Raw genomic sequence first — 13,609 nt, 5'->3', positions numbered from 1 at the left:
AGATTCCTGGATGGTATGATGCTTCTGGGTGCCAAGGTCTGGACTATCTCAAATCGAGTCTTCAGTATTCTTAAGTGGTGGTCCATGTAGATACCAATGACATGGGGAAGATGAGTGACGAGGTTCTGATCAGGGAGTTAGGTGTAAGTTAAAGGGCAGCGCCTCCAGGGTTGTGATATCAGGATTACTACCCGTGTCGTGTGTTAGTGAGACAGAACTAGAATATGTGGCTAAGGAGTTGATGTAGGAGGGAGGGCATAAGATTTGGTTCATCGTGCTCTCTTCCAGGGAAGGTGGGACCTGTACAGAAGGGACTGTTTTCACCTGAACTGGAGGGGGACTAATATCCTAGCAGGAAGGTTTGTTAATGCTGCACAGTGGGGTTTAAACTAGACTTACAGGGGGATGGGACCCAAAGTACCAGAACAGTTAGGGGAAAGGTTGTAGAGGCAGATGTTGGTAAGACCTCAGATAAAGTTGTTAACCAAAAGCTTGAGCACGGTGTGTCTAGCATCCTGAGCTGCATATATTTCAATGCAAGAAGTATCGTTGGAAAGGTGAATAATAGTGCTGAAGATGAGGGAGCTGGTTTACAAACAGAGGCAATGTGTAGTGAGGAGAGGCTGTTGATAGTGCAAAATTCAGATAAATAAAGTGTAAAAGAGAGGCAAGAGTGGATGTCTGAATGCTGGAAAATGATGCTGGAGAGTTAGCAATGGAGGACAAGGAAATGGCAGATGAACTAATTAAGTCACTGGGACTGGACAAGATGTACCCAGGCTACTTTCAGAAGCGAGGGAGGAAGGTTCCGGAGAATTGGACGCTTGCGGATGTTGTTCCATTATTCAAGAAAGGGAGTAGAGATCGCCCAGGAAATTATAGACCAGTGAGTCTTACTTCAGTTGGTTGGTAAGTTGATAGAGAAGATCCTGAGGGGCAGGATTTATAAATATTTGAAGAGGCATAATATGATTAGGAATAGTCAGCATGGCTTTGTGAAAGGCAGGTCGTGCCTTACAAGCCTGATTGAATTTTTTGAGGATGTGACTAAACACATTTATGAAGGTAGAGCATTAGATGTAATGTATATGGATTTCAGCAAGGCATTTGATAAGGTACCCCATTCAAGGCTTATTGAGAAAGTAAGGAGGCATGGGATCAAAGGGGACCTTGCTTTGTGGATCCAGAACTTGCTTGCCCACAGAAGGCAAAACATGGTTGTAGACGGGTCATATTCTGCATGGAGGTCAGTCACCAGTGGTGTGCCTCAGGATCTGTTCTGGGACCCCTACTCTTCATGATTTTTATAAACGATCTGGATGAGGAAGTCAAGGGATGGGTTAGTAAATTTGCTGATGATGCAAAGGTTGGGGGTGTGGTGGATAGTGTAGAGGAGTGATAGGATACAAAACTGGGCTGAGAAGTGGCATATGGAGTTCAACCCAGATAAGTGTGAGGTGGTTCATTTTGGTAGGTCAAATATGATGGCAGAATATAGTATTAATGGTAAGACTCTTGGCAGTGTGGAGGATCAGAGGGATCTTGGGGTCTGAGTCCATAGGACACTCAAAGCTGCTGTGCAGGTTGACTCTGTGGTTAAGAAAGCATACAGTGCATTAGCCTTCATCAACTCTGGGATTGAGTTTAGGAGCTGAGAGGTAATATTGCGGCTATATAGGACCCTTGTCAGACCCCACTTGGTGTACTGTGCTCAGTTCTGGTCGCCTCACTACAGGAAGGATGTGGAAACCATAGAAAGGGTTCAGGGGAGATTTACAAGGATGCTGCCTGGATTGGGGAGCATGCGTTATGAGAATAGGTTGAGTGAACTCAGCCTTTTTTCCTTGCGACAGAGGATGAGAGGTGACCTGATAGAGGTATACAGGATGATGTGAGGCATTGATCGTGTGGATAGTCAGAGGCTTTTTCTAGGGCTGAAATGGCCAGCATGAGTGGGCACAGATTTAAGGTGCTTGGAAGTAGGTACAGAGGAGATGCCAGGAGTAAGTTTTTTATGCAGAGAGTGGTGAGTGCGTGGAATAGGCTGCCAGCGATGGTGGTGGAGGTGGATACAATAGGGTCTTTTAAGAGACTCCCGGACAGTTACATGAAGGTCAGAAAAATAGAGGGTAACCCTAGGTAATTTCTAAGGTAAAGACATGTTCGGCACAGCTTTGAGGGCTGAAGGGCATGTATTGTGCTGTAGTTTTTCTATGTTTCTATTTTGCATCAGTCTTCACGGTGGAAGACACTAGCAATATGGTGGAAGCACCAGGAGTCAGGGGTCATGAAGTGTATGAAGTTACCATTATTAGAGAGAAGGTTCCAGGGAAACTGGAAGATCTGTAGGTAGATGAGTCACCTGGACCTTATGGTGAACACATCTGGGCTTTGAAAGTGGTGGCCGAAGAGATTGTGGAGGCATTAGTAATGATCTTTCAAGAAACACTAGATTCTAGAATGGTTCTGGAAAACTAGAAAATTGCAAACGTCATTCCACTCTTCAACAAGGGAGAGAGGCAGAAGAAAGGAAACTATAGGCCAGTAAGTCTGACCTCAGTGGTTGGGAAGATGTTGGAGTCAATTATTATCATGTATTCGGAGGCACATGATAGTCAGCATGGTTTCCTCAAGGAAAAATCTTGCCTGACAGATCTGTTGGAATTCTTTGAAGAAATAACAAGCAGGATAGACAAAGGAGAATCGGTTGATGTTGTGTACTTGGATTTTCAGAAGGCTTTTGATAACGTACTACACGAGGCTGCTTACCAAGCTATGAGCCCATGGTATTACAGGAAAGATTCCAGCATGGATAAAACAGTGGCTGATTTGCAGGAAGCAAAGAGTGGGAATAAAAGGAGCCTTTTCTGACTGGCTGCTGGTGACTAGTGGTGTTCCACAGGGGTCTGTGTTGAGACCGATTCTTTTTACATTATACGTCAATGATTTGGAAGATGGAATTGATGGCTTTGTTGCAAAGTTTGCTGACGATATGAAGATAGGTGGAGGAGCAGGTAGTTCTGAGGAAGTAGGAAGGCTACAGTACTTAGACAGATTAGGAGAATGAGCACAGAAGTGGCAGATAGAATACAGTGTCAGGAAGTGTATGGTCATGCACTTCGGCAGAAAAAATGAAAGGGTTGACTATTTTCTAAACGGAAAGAAAATACAAAAAACAGAGGTACAAAAGGGACTTGTGAGTCCTCGTGCAGGATTCCCTAAAAGTTGACTTGCAGGTTGAGTCTGTGTTGAGGAAGGCAAATGTGATGTTAGCATTCATTTCAAGAGGAGTAGAATATAAAAGCAAGACGTAATGTTGAAACTTTATAAGGACTCACTTGGAATATTGTGAGCAGTTCTGGGCCCCTTATCTTTGAAAGGATGTGCTGAAACTGGAGGGGGTTCAAAGGAGGTTCACAAAAATGATCCCAGGATTGAATGGCTTGTCATATGAAGAGCATTTGATGGCTCCGTGCCTGTATTCACTAGAATTCAGAAGATTTAGGGGTGACCTCATTTGAATCGTATCGAATGGTGAAAGGCCTTGATAGAGTGGATTTGGAGAGGATGTTTCCTATGGTAGGAGAGTCTAAGACCAGAGGACACAGCCTCAGAATACAGTGGCATCCTTTTAGAATGGGGATGAGGAGGAATTTCTTTAGCTAGAGAGTGGTGAATCTGTGGAGGTTTTTGCCAAGGCAGCTGTGGAGGCCAAGTCTTTATGGTAGAGGGTGATATATTCTTGATTGGTCAGGGCAAGAAGGGATAAGGGGAGAAGGCAGGAGACTGGGGCTGAGAGACAAATTGGATCATCTGTGATGAAATGGCAGAGCAACTCTAATGGCCTAATTCTGCTCCTATATCTTATGGTTTAACTATAGATAGATAATAATGGAATTTGCAATTAAGTTGAAAATTCAAATTAATTATCAGAGTACAAGTATTTCACCATCAACAACCCTAAGATTCATTTTCTTGTGGTCATATTCAAAAAATCCAAGAACTATCTTCTGGGTTAAGATGGTGCTGAAGAAGCCTAGTAACTACTTATCAGTAGCAAACAAAACAAAGAATACATCTAAATACTTTGTTACTACACTTTTTCTGGTAAAATTTCTGGTAAACAATCATTGCAAACGATGGAAAGGAAAGCAGAGATGCGGCAGAGCTGGGTAAGGCCTGTCCATCAAAACTGAGAGCAAGAAAGACTCGAGGTTTGATTGATCTAAGAGCCAGGGTGATTTGGAAAGGTTGAGTATGGGCTGAAATGGTGGGATCCTGGCCCAGAACCTATCAAAGTGACAAAGCCCTGGTCCTACAGTGAGGAACTACCTGATGTTTGGTTGATTTAAACGCTAGGTCCAATTGAAAAGGCAGGGTGTCAGGACCAAAAGCAAGGGTTAGGCCGGTCCTGCTTGCTGCTCAGCTCTGCGCTGAACTGAGGCAGAGTCTGTGGCCTGCTCCAGCTGCTTAAGGCTTTGTGTCTGTAGACTCACTTTTGTTCTGAATGCTATTTGCTTTCTTTTATTGTTTGCATGATGTGCTTTCTTCCCTCTCTGCACATTGGGTGTTCGACTGTCTACATTTTTAATGGGTTCTTTTGGGTTCCTTTATTTTGTGGCTGTCTGTAAGGAGATGAATCTCAAGGTTGTATAATGTATAAATACTTTGATAATAAATGAATTTTGAACTTTGAACCATAATATAATCAATGAAAGACCGTACCCAACAAGGTGGACAAGCGGCCAATTGTAAAAGACAACAAACTGCGGAAGTACAAAAGAAAAATTAAATAATGCTAATAATAGTAATAATAACAATAAATATTGAGAACGTGAGATGAAGATCCCTTGAAACTGAGTCCATAAGCTGTGAGTACATTCCTGTGATGGGGTAAGTGAAGTTATCCCCACTGGTTCAAGAGCCTGATGGCTGAGGGGTAGTAACTCAGAGCTGATTGTGGATTTCAGAAAGGGTAAGAGGAAGGAATACATACCAATCCTCATAGAGGGATCAAAGTTGAGCAGTTTGAAGTTCCTGGGTGTCAAGACCTAACCTGGTCCCAACATATCGATGCAGCTATAAAGAAGTCAAGACAGTGACTATACTTCATTAGGAATTTGAAGAGATTTGGTATGTCAACAAAAACACTCAAAAATTTCTATAGATGTACCGTGTAGAGCATTCTGACAGGCTGCATCACTGTCTGGTATGGGCAGGTGGGGGTGGGGCTACTGCACAGGACTGAAAGAAGCTGCAGAGGGTCGTGAATTTAGTCAGCTCCATCTTGGGTACTAGCCTACAAAGTACCCAGGACATCTTTAAGGTGCGGTGTCTCAGAAAGGCAGCATCATCCATTATTAAGGACCCCCAGCACCCAGAGCTTGTCCTTTTCTCACTGTTACCATCAGGTAGGAGGTACAGAAGCCTGAAGGCACACACTCAGCAATTCAGGAACAAATTCTTCCCCTCTGCCATCCGATTCCTAAATGGACATTGAACCCATGAACACTACCTTACTTTTAAAATATATATTATTTCTCTTTTTGCTTGATTTTTAATCTATTCAATATATGTATACTGTAATTGATATATTTATTTATTAATTTACTTGCTTGCTTATTATTTTTTTCTTTTCTTCTATATTATCCATTGCATTGAACTGCTGCTGCCAAGTTAACAAATTTTATGACACATGATAATAAACCTGATTCTGAATCTGATTCTAACTGTTTCTGAACCTAAGGCTTCTATAGAGGCTTCCAATCCCAAAATTGATTTGGGATCATTTTAGAGCAGGGGTTCTCAACCCATTTTTTATGCCATGGACCCCTACAATTAACTGAAGGGTCTGTGGACCCCTTGGGGGGGGGACCAATGCATTAGAGTAAAGGGCAAAGGAAGAGAGGAAATGAGGCATTCAAAAGAAATTTGATTGATTTTATATTTTCAGCTCCAAATAAATGAGATATTGCTGGAACTTGTTCTTCATGTAAGTTGGGGCAAAAGTGAGGAATACTTGGGGATCACTGGTTATTGAATCATAAGGATTAGACTGGCAATTAGGAGCATTTCCATCTAAGGAGAAATTATTGCCTGAAGGCTAAATTCAACAGAATAAAGGATGATTTGATCAGGCTAAAGTGGAAACACCAGTTGGTCAGGAAAACTGTAACAGATCTTTTAAGAGGCATTTTGAATATACGCAGGTTCAGTACATTCCCACAAGGAGCAGAGTCAGAAGTCCCTAGATGACAAAAGAGATGGAGAATATTATTAAAGATATAAAAGCAGATGCAATGCATGCCAGGTCAATAATTCAAATGAGAACCAGGCTGAAAGGGGAGATGATTAGAAAAATAATACAAGTAAAAAGAGAACCTAAGTGTCAGAAAACAATTAAAACATAACAAGGAGCCCCAAGTTTTCTATTACACGAGAACAGTAGGTGGATGATAAGAGGAGGTATGGGGCGAGTTGGAGATCAAAGTAATCAATGCATAGAAGCAGAGGGCTAGGTTGGAATATGTAAATACATTGGCCAAAGTCACGTTTATCGACACACACACAATGACAACCAGGACACGTACAGGTTCAGTGAAAACCTTATTTACAGCAGCATCCCAGACACACATCACATCAGAGGAGTACGCTGCCATACCACAATCAAAGCAGAGGCGACAATCATCAGTGAGGTGGTACTGGATAGACTGCCTTTGATCAGGGTAAATACCAGCCTGAATGGGATGCATCTGAGGTTGCTGAGGAAAGCTGTGGTAGATATTGCATCATTTTCCAATCCGCCCTGAGTAAATGGACAATGTCAGAGAACTGGAAAATGGTAAATGTGACACCCTTTTTAAAAACAGATCACATGATAGACCCACAAGTTAGAGGCTCATCAATTTAACATCAGTAGTGGGGAAGTATTTAGGAACAATCACCGCGGGAAAAATGGACACTTGAAGAAGTTTAAGCTGATAAAGAAACAGCAAATCATCTTGACTGACTGAATTTATTGATAAGGTGTAGAATACACTGATAAAGTTAATCATTGGTTAACAAAGTGAAGATTGCAGATGTTATCCATATGAATTTTCAAAATACATTTGACTGAGGCTCAAATAAGCTGCTGGTTAGCAAAATAGATACAAGGGAGAGAGAAAAAGATCTTGTGGCAAATGGCACTTTCCTGGATTAGAGAATGGTAGAGAGTGGAATTCCTCAGGGGTCAGTGATTGGGCTGATCCTCCCTGTGATGTATGTTAATCACATAGATAGAGGCACATATGGTTCAAGAGCAAGCAAGGTGGTGCCTTCAACAGAAGGAGAGTAACAAAGAATAACACAGTAAACAGTAACACAGGGAGTGTGAATTGTTCTACTTTGGTAGAAATAACCAAGACACAATACTAGTTTAATGCTGCTGAGATTGGCTAAAGAGGCAAGAGCTGTTAAGTGGTTAGCAAAGCATTTGAGACCCTGGGCTTCACAAATAGAGGAAAAGCAGGGAGACTCTTGTCCTTCAGATCATACCTTTTATTGTGTTTGTTCATGGGTTTCAGGCATGGCTGGCAAGGCCAGTTTTGATGTCCATTTCCGCATGTTATCTCAGAAGGTTTTGCAGTGGCTTGGAGTTGTATCTTGGGAAGAGGAGACAGATTTCCTCTGCTGAAATACATCAGAGAATCAGTTGTTCTTTCACAACAGTCTGGTGATTTCATGGTCACTCCCTGCTGACAATAATTTCCAGAATTTTATTAAATACAGTATATTTATTTAAATCCGTCAGGAATTTGAAATTGTACCTCTGGATTGTTCGTCTGGTAATTGTGATACCATACCACTTGGCGTCTGTGCTCTTTTCTATGATAATCATAATCCATCCAAGATAAAACAGCTGAAGCTGGGCTTGGAGAAAGTAATGTTACCATAACACGTACAGAGAATGCCTGCAATATCAACTGCCGATTTTCCTCCAAGGTCAGTTCCTCTAGTGCTCTACGTGCTGCATGGGGAGACTCACGTTGACTTTGAGTGGAAAAGGCTTGGGCTCACTGTGAAGAACACCTCCCAATCTTTATTCCAACTGAAGTCCAGAGAAATTGTTGAGTAAAGGGGCAGCTGCATTTAAATCATCCAGTTTACACTATCGGTAAATTTATTACCCGGTAATTCTAAAAGGCAATATTTTCCATCAATACCTGACATTTACTTGTGATTATTTAAAATTACCACCACATGGGAGCTGGCATAAAAGACAGCCACTGCATGAATCAGAGGACCTGGTGGGAGGAGTGGAACGGCTGTGTGATTTAAAAGGCCACCAGCAAATCACATTGGGAGCTACTGCTTCGGAACACCAGGCAAAGTTGTAGTTGACTCAAAAACCTGACAGTGTCAGAGTGAATTGCTAGCAAGTCAGGGAGAAGTGAACATAGAAAATCTATGCAACTAAAATGTGCAGGCTGGCATACAGATAAGATGTTGGTAATCTAGAAGGAAATAACCAAGATCCCCCTCACTTTCTATTCAACATTTTTAAAGACAGGTGGATGGCCTGACCAAGGAAGCATTCACAACATCTAAAGAAAGGACACAGGCACTGAGCCGTTGTGTCCTCAGGCTGGAGAATCTGGAATGAAGGAATAGTTCAGGATAGATACATCTTTCCTCGTTGTAGTTTGAGTCAACTACAGCTTTGCTTCATGTCTAACCATTGCTTCAAAGGAGTAGCTCCCAAAGTGATTTGTTGGTGGCCTTTTAAATCACCCAGCAATTCTACTCCTCCCAGCAAGTCCTCTGATTCACGCCCAGAGATATAAGTACTCAGTCACCAAATACATTAAAAGGTGAGATCAACAGACATTTGAAAACCACGGGCAATTGAGATATGCTGGGATTTGACGGTAAAAGTCAGTGTGAAGGGCAACTTCAGGTACCACCATTCCACATAGCGGACTATATTTAAGGGGAACTGAGGCCTACTGCTGCCTCTTTGCCTTATGCTCCTTTCACTTGGGAGAAGAAATCTTGTGGTGTGTGTACATGGCGATGTTAAGTATTCCACCGTGGTAAGCAGCAACATTTCTTGCATATGGTGGTAATGTAAACCATAAATATATCTGTTTTACTCAATTCCCCAATCATTTAAGTCTTCACAAAGGAAAGAAAACTCGCAAGGATGGAAAAATATAGCCCTGCCAAGAAACCTCCTCACTGTTGCCACAGAGGAGTTACACTTGCACTTTGGTGCCCTTAAGGGTCAAAATAAAGGCTCCTGGAGAAGAACACATGCTCATTGCCAAAGCAAATCTCAAATTTCAACTTGTGTGTGAGGTAATTCTGAAATTAGTTCTTATTATGTAACTTTACAGCCCAAATGGCCAAAGATATGATCGTACCAGAACCTGGAAGAGGCATTAGTTAGTGAGATAAACAAAAATTCAAATAAACATATATATTAAATATATTATATTTTCAGATAGCCAGAAAAAAGTGATAAATCAGCATTAAATTCATTTATCTATCATACAACCCTTGAGACACAATTGTAGGCCTAGTGCCAGGCCTTATACTTGCCTGAGAGCGTTAATACAATGTTTTCAGATTCACAAAGCAATTGATTTAATCTTCAATCCATCTTGAGTCCCTACAGTAATTATTCTTTCAGCTAATATCACACAGATGTTCAGATTTAGTATGTTGTTCCACGTGGTTTGCTGCAGCTTGGTCTGTAGACTGTAAACGCTCCTGCTTTGATCTGTAGAAATTATTTTACCTGGACGTGAAAGTATGAATAAAGTAAATCTGCCATCTGGTGGCCATCAGCAAAATATCAGCAGACAGAGATCGTGGAATTGAATGAATTTATTGAACTTGCACTGAAGTTGCTCACAGTTATATTACAAGGGGATGGGGGATGGGTGGGTACATTTGATAGTTGGTCTGTTAAATAAGTATTTTTTTTCTCCAAAGTACAAAATAGGAAGGATATCAATATAAGTATTGCTTTATTTCTTCCCCTTCCTGCTTGTACCGTCCATGTTGTAGTCCAGCCGTTTTCCAGAGGTACAGTGTAAGGAAGCATTAGTGTGTGCACAGAGGAGAGCAAGAAAGAGGACAGAGCATTATGGGAACAATTACAGCAACATCATGCAAAGAAAAAACCATGTCTGACATGCACACAGTTATACAAGATAAATTCAATAACAGTAACTTCCAGTGGTCCAAAGTCCATTGTTATTTTGCTTATGTACAAGAACTGGTCCAATAATTTTACCTGTGGAACACACACACTGATATGAAACTAACAAATAGCAATATAAGGTAATCATTTCAGACACTACTGCTATTCTACATTCTTAAATTACTGTTTGCTTTTTAAACATATACTACAAGTTCTTTGAATTGGGACAGAATAAGTTAATATTGTTCACAGAGCTCTGATAAATTGGACAAAATATTTTTTTTTCCTTTAATACAGTAAGTGTTGCCTCTATAAGTCATTCACAATGAAAGACAACATTCATACACCTAAATGTTCTGTTGAATTACCGGGGTTCAATAAATAAGATCAGAAAGGGGGAAAATATATATAAAATGTCCACAATAAATGTAGCCTTTTACATTGGTGGGTGGTCAAACCCCCATGATAGTAAACCAGCAACATGGTTCAGTCGAACATGGTGCCCTTGTGAAATGAAGAATATATATATATATTATATACACATATATATTACCCTGAAAATAAATAATACTGACAAACTTATAACTGGCAACACAGTGTTTGAATCTGTTTTTTTTTCTCTACAGCTAAACAAGGTGTCACAACTAGACAAACAAAATCTATACAGAGAGAAGGGGTGGAACACTTGTTCGTGCTTTACTTGTTGCTGCTATGTTGTCTGACCCTCGGATCTCTTAACCAATCAGCAGCAGTTTCACCAAAGTCCTGCTTCAACAAAGAAAGAGTTCACTGTAGCTGCCGGAGGTCCTGTTAATGTGCAGTGCAGTTTAGTTCATCCCCTCCCCTCCCCACCCACCCCCATTTTCCCCTCTCTGGTGGACATTCTGCTGCTGAAGAGTGTCAGTCTCTCCCAGTAATTCCGTTTCTTTTCCTGGGATGCAGCAGCTCCGGTTTGGTCAAGTGTTAAGCGTCAAAAGGGCGCCAAGTTCCCACATGCACCAAGATATCAGCTGCCTCTCCTTCGACAAATGTCCGCAGCCATAGGATTCACCAGAGGAGATTTAACAAGTTTTCTGGACAATTCCTGGCAGTAGAGTGGAAATAAATCAGGTCATCATAAAACGAGAGCAGCAAAAAACAGGGAAACAAATGTTGTAGAGGGGCTTGTACGTGCTAATCCTCAGTTACATACAATCATTCCGCCATACAAAATCTGTCTATGGACACTGTACCGAAGTAGTCTGGTATTTACATCCTTTTAGAACATGGGACTAATTCTAAATGGATTTAAGGTTGTTCCTGTGTCCCAACACTTGGCACCATCTTTGCCTTCTCTTTCCCAGCTGGAAATTTAAGAGTCTCCTCTAGAACCACAGTCAACAGAATCAGAATCATTCCGCTTGCTGTTTGTACCATGTTTGGTTGGCGGATGAGCTACATGCCCATTGTTCTTCTCGTCTGAAAAAAGTTGTTTAATTACGTCAAAGAAGTTACTCAATGGGCTGCCTGGGTACACAAACAGAAAGAAAGAAAGAACAAACAAACAGATGAACAATGGGTCACGAGAGAAGTGAAATGAGATCCATAGCCACAATGTGCCTGAATTACAAAGTATTGTCCCCACTTGAGCCCTTTGAAGTCATAGCTACTTTGTTCAGTTGGCTGGTTGTTTGGAATCAACAAAGCCCAATGCTTCACAGAACTTTATAGGTAAAATTTTTAAAGTGGCTTTGGAGTCTCAGTTTTTCTACTTGAATGGAATTAGTTGACGGAAAGAATGGAAGAGAGCACTGAAGATGCTGGAAGGGCACTGGAAGAAAGGATGTTGCTGGGAAACATCTAGTTCCTTCTGAGGACAATGGGCACCAGACCTGGTGTAGCACATCATTTAACACTGAAGCTCAGCTCTATCACATCCTTCTAAACTGCAATTTTCTTACCAGTACTAGAGATAGAGAGGGAAAGAAATAGGAAATTTAACCCTCTCCAGACCTTTTATGTCGGCAGACTATTGATTAGGAAGCACAGTGTTTTACAGAATCCAGATCTATGTTACTAAATGTGACTGAGTCAAATGAGTGCATGTTGTTTCATATATCACTAAGGTTTTGAACATATTTAATGCTTAGTATTTCAATGCTACTGAACTATTTTAGGCAATTTCATGAACTGGTTCCCGTAATATGCTATACCCTTAACCCCTGACACCATTACTTAAAAGCAGAAGCCATTTTAATTAATATTCTATATGACCAAGTTTATGACTTAATAAAACTGACAATTAATTTGAAAATGCACATCCATAGCAATTTCCATTATGATTGCCATTTAATTTTATTCTTGAAGGCCAAATTGCAAAATATGTTTCCCAGTGTGGAACTGAATTTCATGAAGCAATGGCTCGTTGATCATTAATTATACTCAGTTTAGTATTAGGATTCCAGCTATACTAAAGTATACATATATTGGCATTTAGTGAAGGTGGGACTGAACTGAATTTTGATGATCAAGCTCATTCCTTGACCACTGACAATGACCCTCCCCCAGCCTTGCTTCACCACCTCCACAACCAAATGTCTGGCAACATTCACCATCCACATCCACGCCAAGGAAGTTATTATTTGGGCAAGATAACAGAGGCTCACTGTTGCTTCTCACCATGGAATGTGTTTGAAGAGGAGGAAAGGAAAGAAAGAACAGACCAAACTCGTTTTTTACTGAATGCATATAATAATCATCCATTATACACCATGTAATTAAAATTTCTTTAATTACATGGTTTAATTCTTTTGGATTTTTTAATAAGAAGTGTAATGCTTTCATTGTTTAAAAAGATTTATTTTCAAACTTTGTGTTTCTTTTTGACATGACCTCTCCTAACACACTGCTTGAATTCAGCCCCTTTTTTGCAACATGGGGAGAGATCAGAAAGTAGCCAAAACACTATTTGGTTCATAACCCAGAAAGCGCTGGGGGAAGTCAGTGCTGGAAGCTAATTGCCAGCACTCAAAAATCGCTAAAATATATCATGATCAAGTGGCCAAAAAAACTGCTAAACACAGATATGGAGATTCTGATCACACCAACAGTACTGTACTTATTGAATCTGACAGTGATAAGCAGGTTATTAATACATTGATTTTTATAAAGATTTGTTTTGATGGGGAGGGAGGAGGCTGAGACCAACAACTAGTTAACTACTACCTAATCAGCCCTTCGGTTTACTATGAAAGCTGGCCTGTTAGTAAATTTTGAACTATACTACAAAGTTTTCTGATTAAAATAAAGATTAAGAAATGAAACCAAAATGTTCCTTATTTTTTCAGTTAAACTACCGGTATATTATTTAAAAATAATATTATTGTATTATTTATTCATTAAAACAATACTGATTTGTTGCAGATTATTTTTATTCTGCTG

The 13,609-nt window shown here is 40.5% G+C and overlaps 1 protein-coding gene across 9 annotated transcripts in view; it reads right to left on the bottom strand.

Annotated features, from left to right (window-relative positions):
• Nucleotides 1-9,852: 9,852 nt before the first annotated feature.
• Nucleotides 9,853-13,609, bottom strand: part of brsk2b (BR serine/threonine kinase 2b) — a 948,417-nt gene continuing 944,660 nt past the window's right edge. For 8 of the 9 annotated variants that reach the window (XM_073049611.1, XM_073049614.1, XM_073049616.1 and 5 more), the window contains one exon: nt 9,853-11,695. In XM_073049611.1, the coding sequence (XP_072905712.1) occupies nt 11,541-11,695 (155 nt within the window). In that variant the 3' untranslated portion in view covers nt 9,853-11,540. The remainder of the gene's footprint in view (nt 11,696-13,609) is intronic. The other variant, XM_073049613.1, reaches the window with a different exon arrangement.

This window comes from Hemitrygon akajei, chromosome 6 (genome assembly GCF_048418815.1).
Source record: "Hemitrygon akajei chromosome 6, sHemAka1.3, whole genome shotgun sequence".
NCBI classification, from domain to species: domain Eukaryota; kingdom Metazoa; phylum Chordata; class Chondrichthyes; order Myliobatiformes; family Dasyatidae; genus Hemitrygon; species Hemitrygon akajei.
This window is presented reverse-complemented; position numbering and strand designations above follow the sequence as displayed.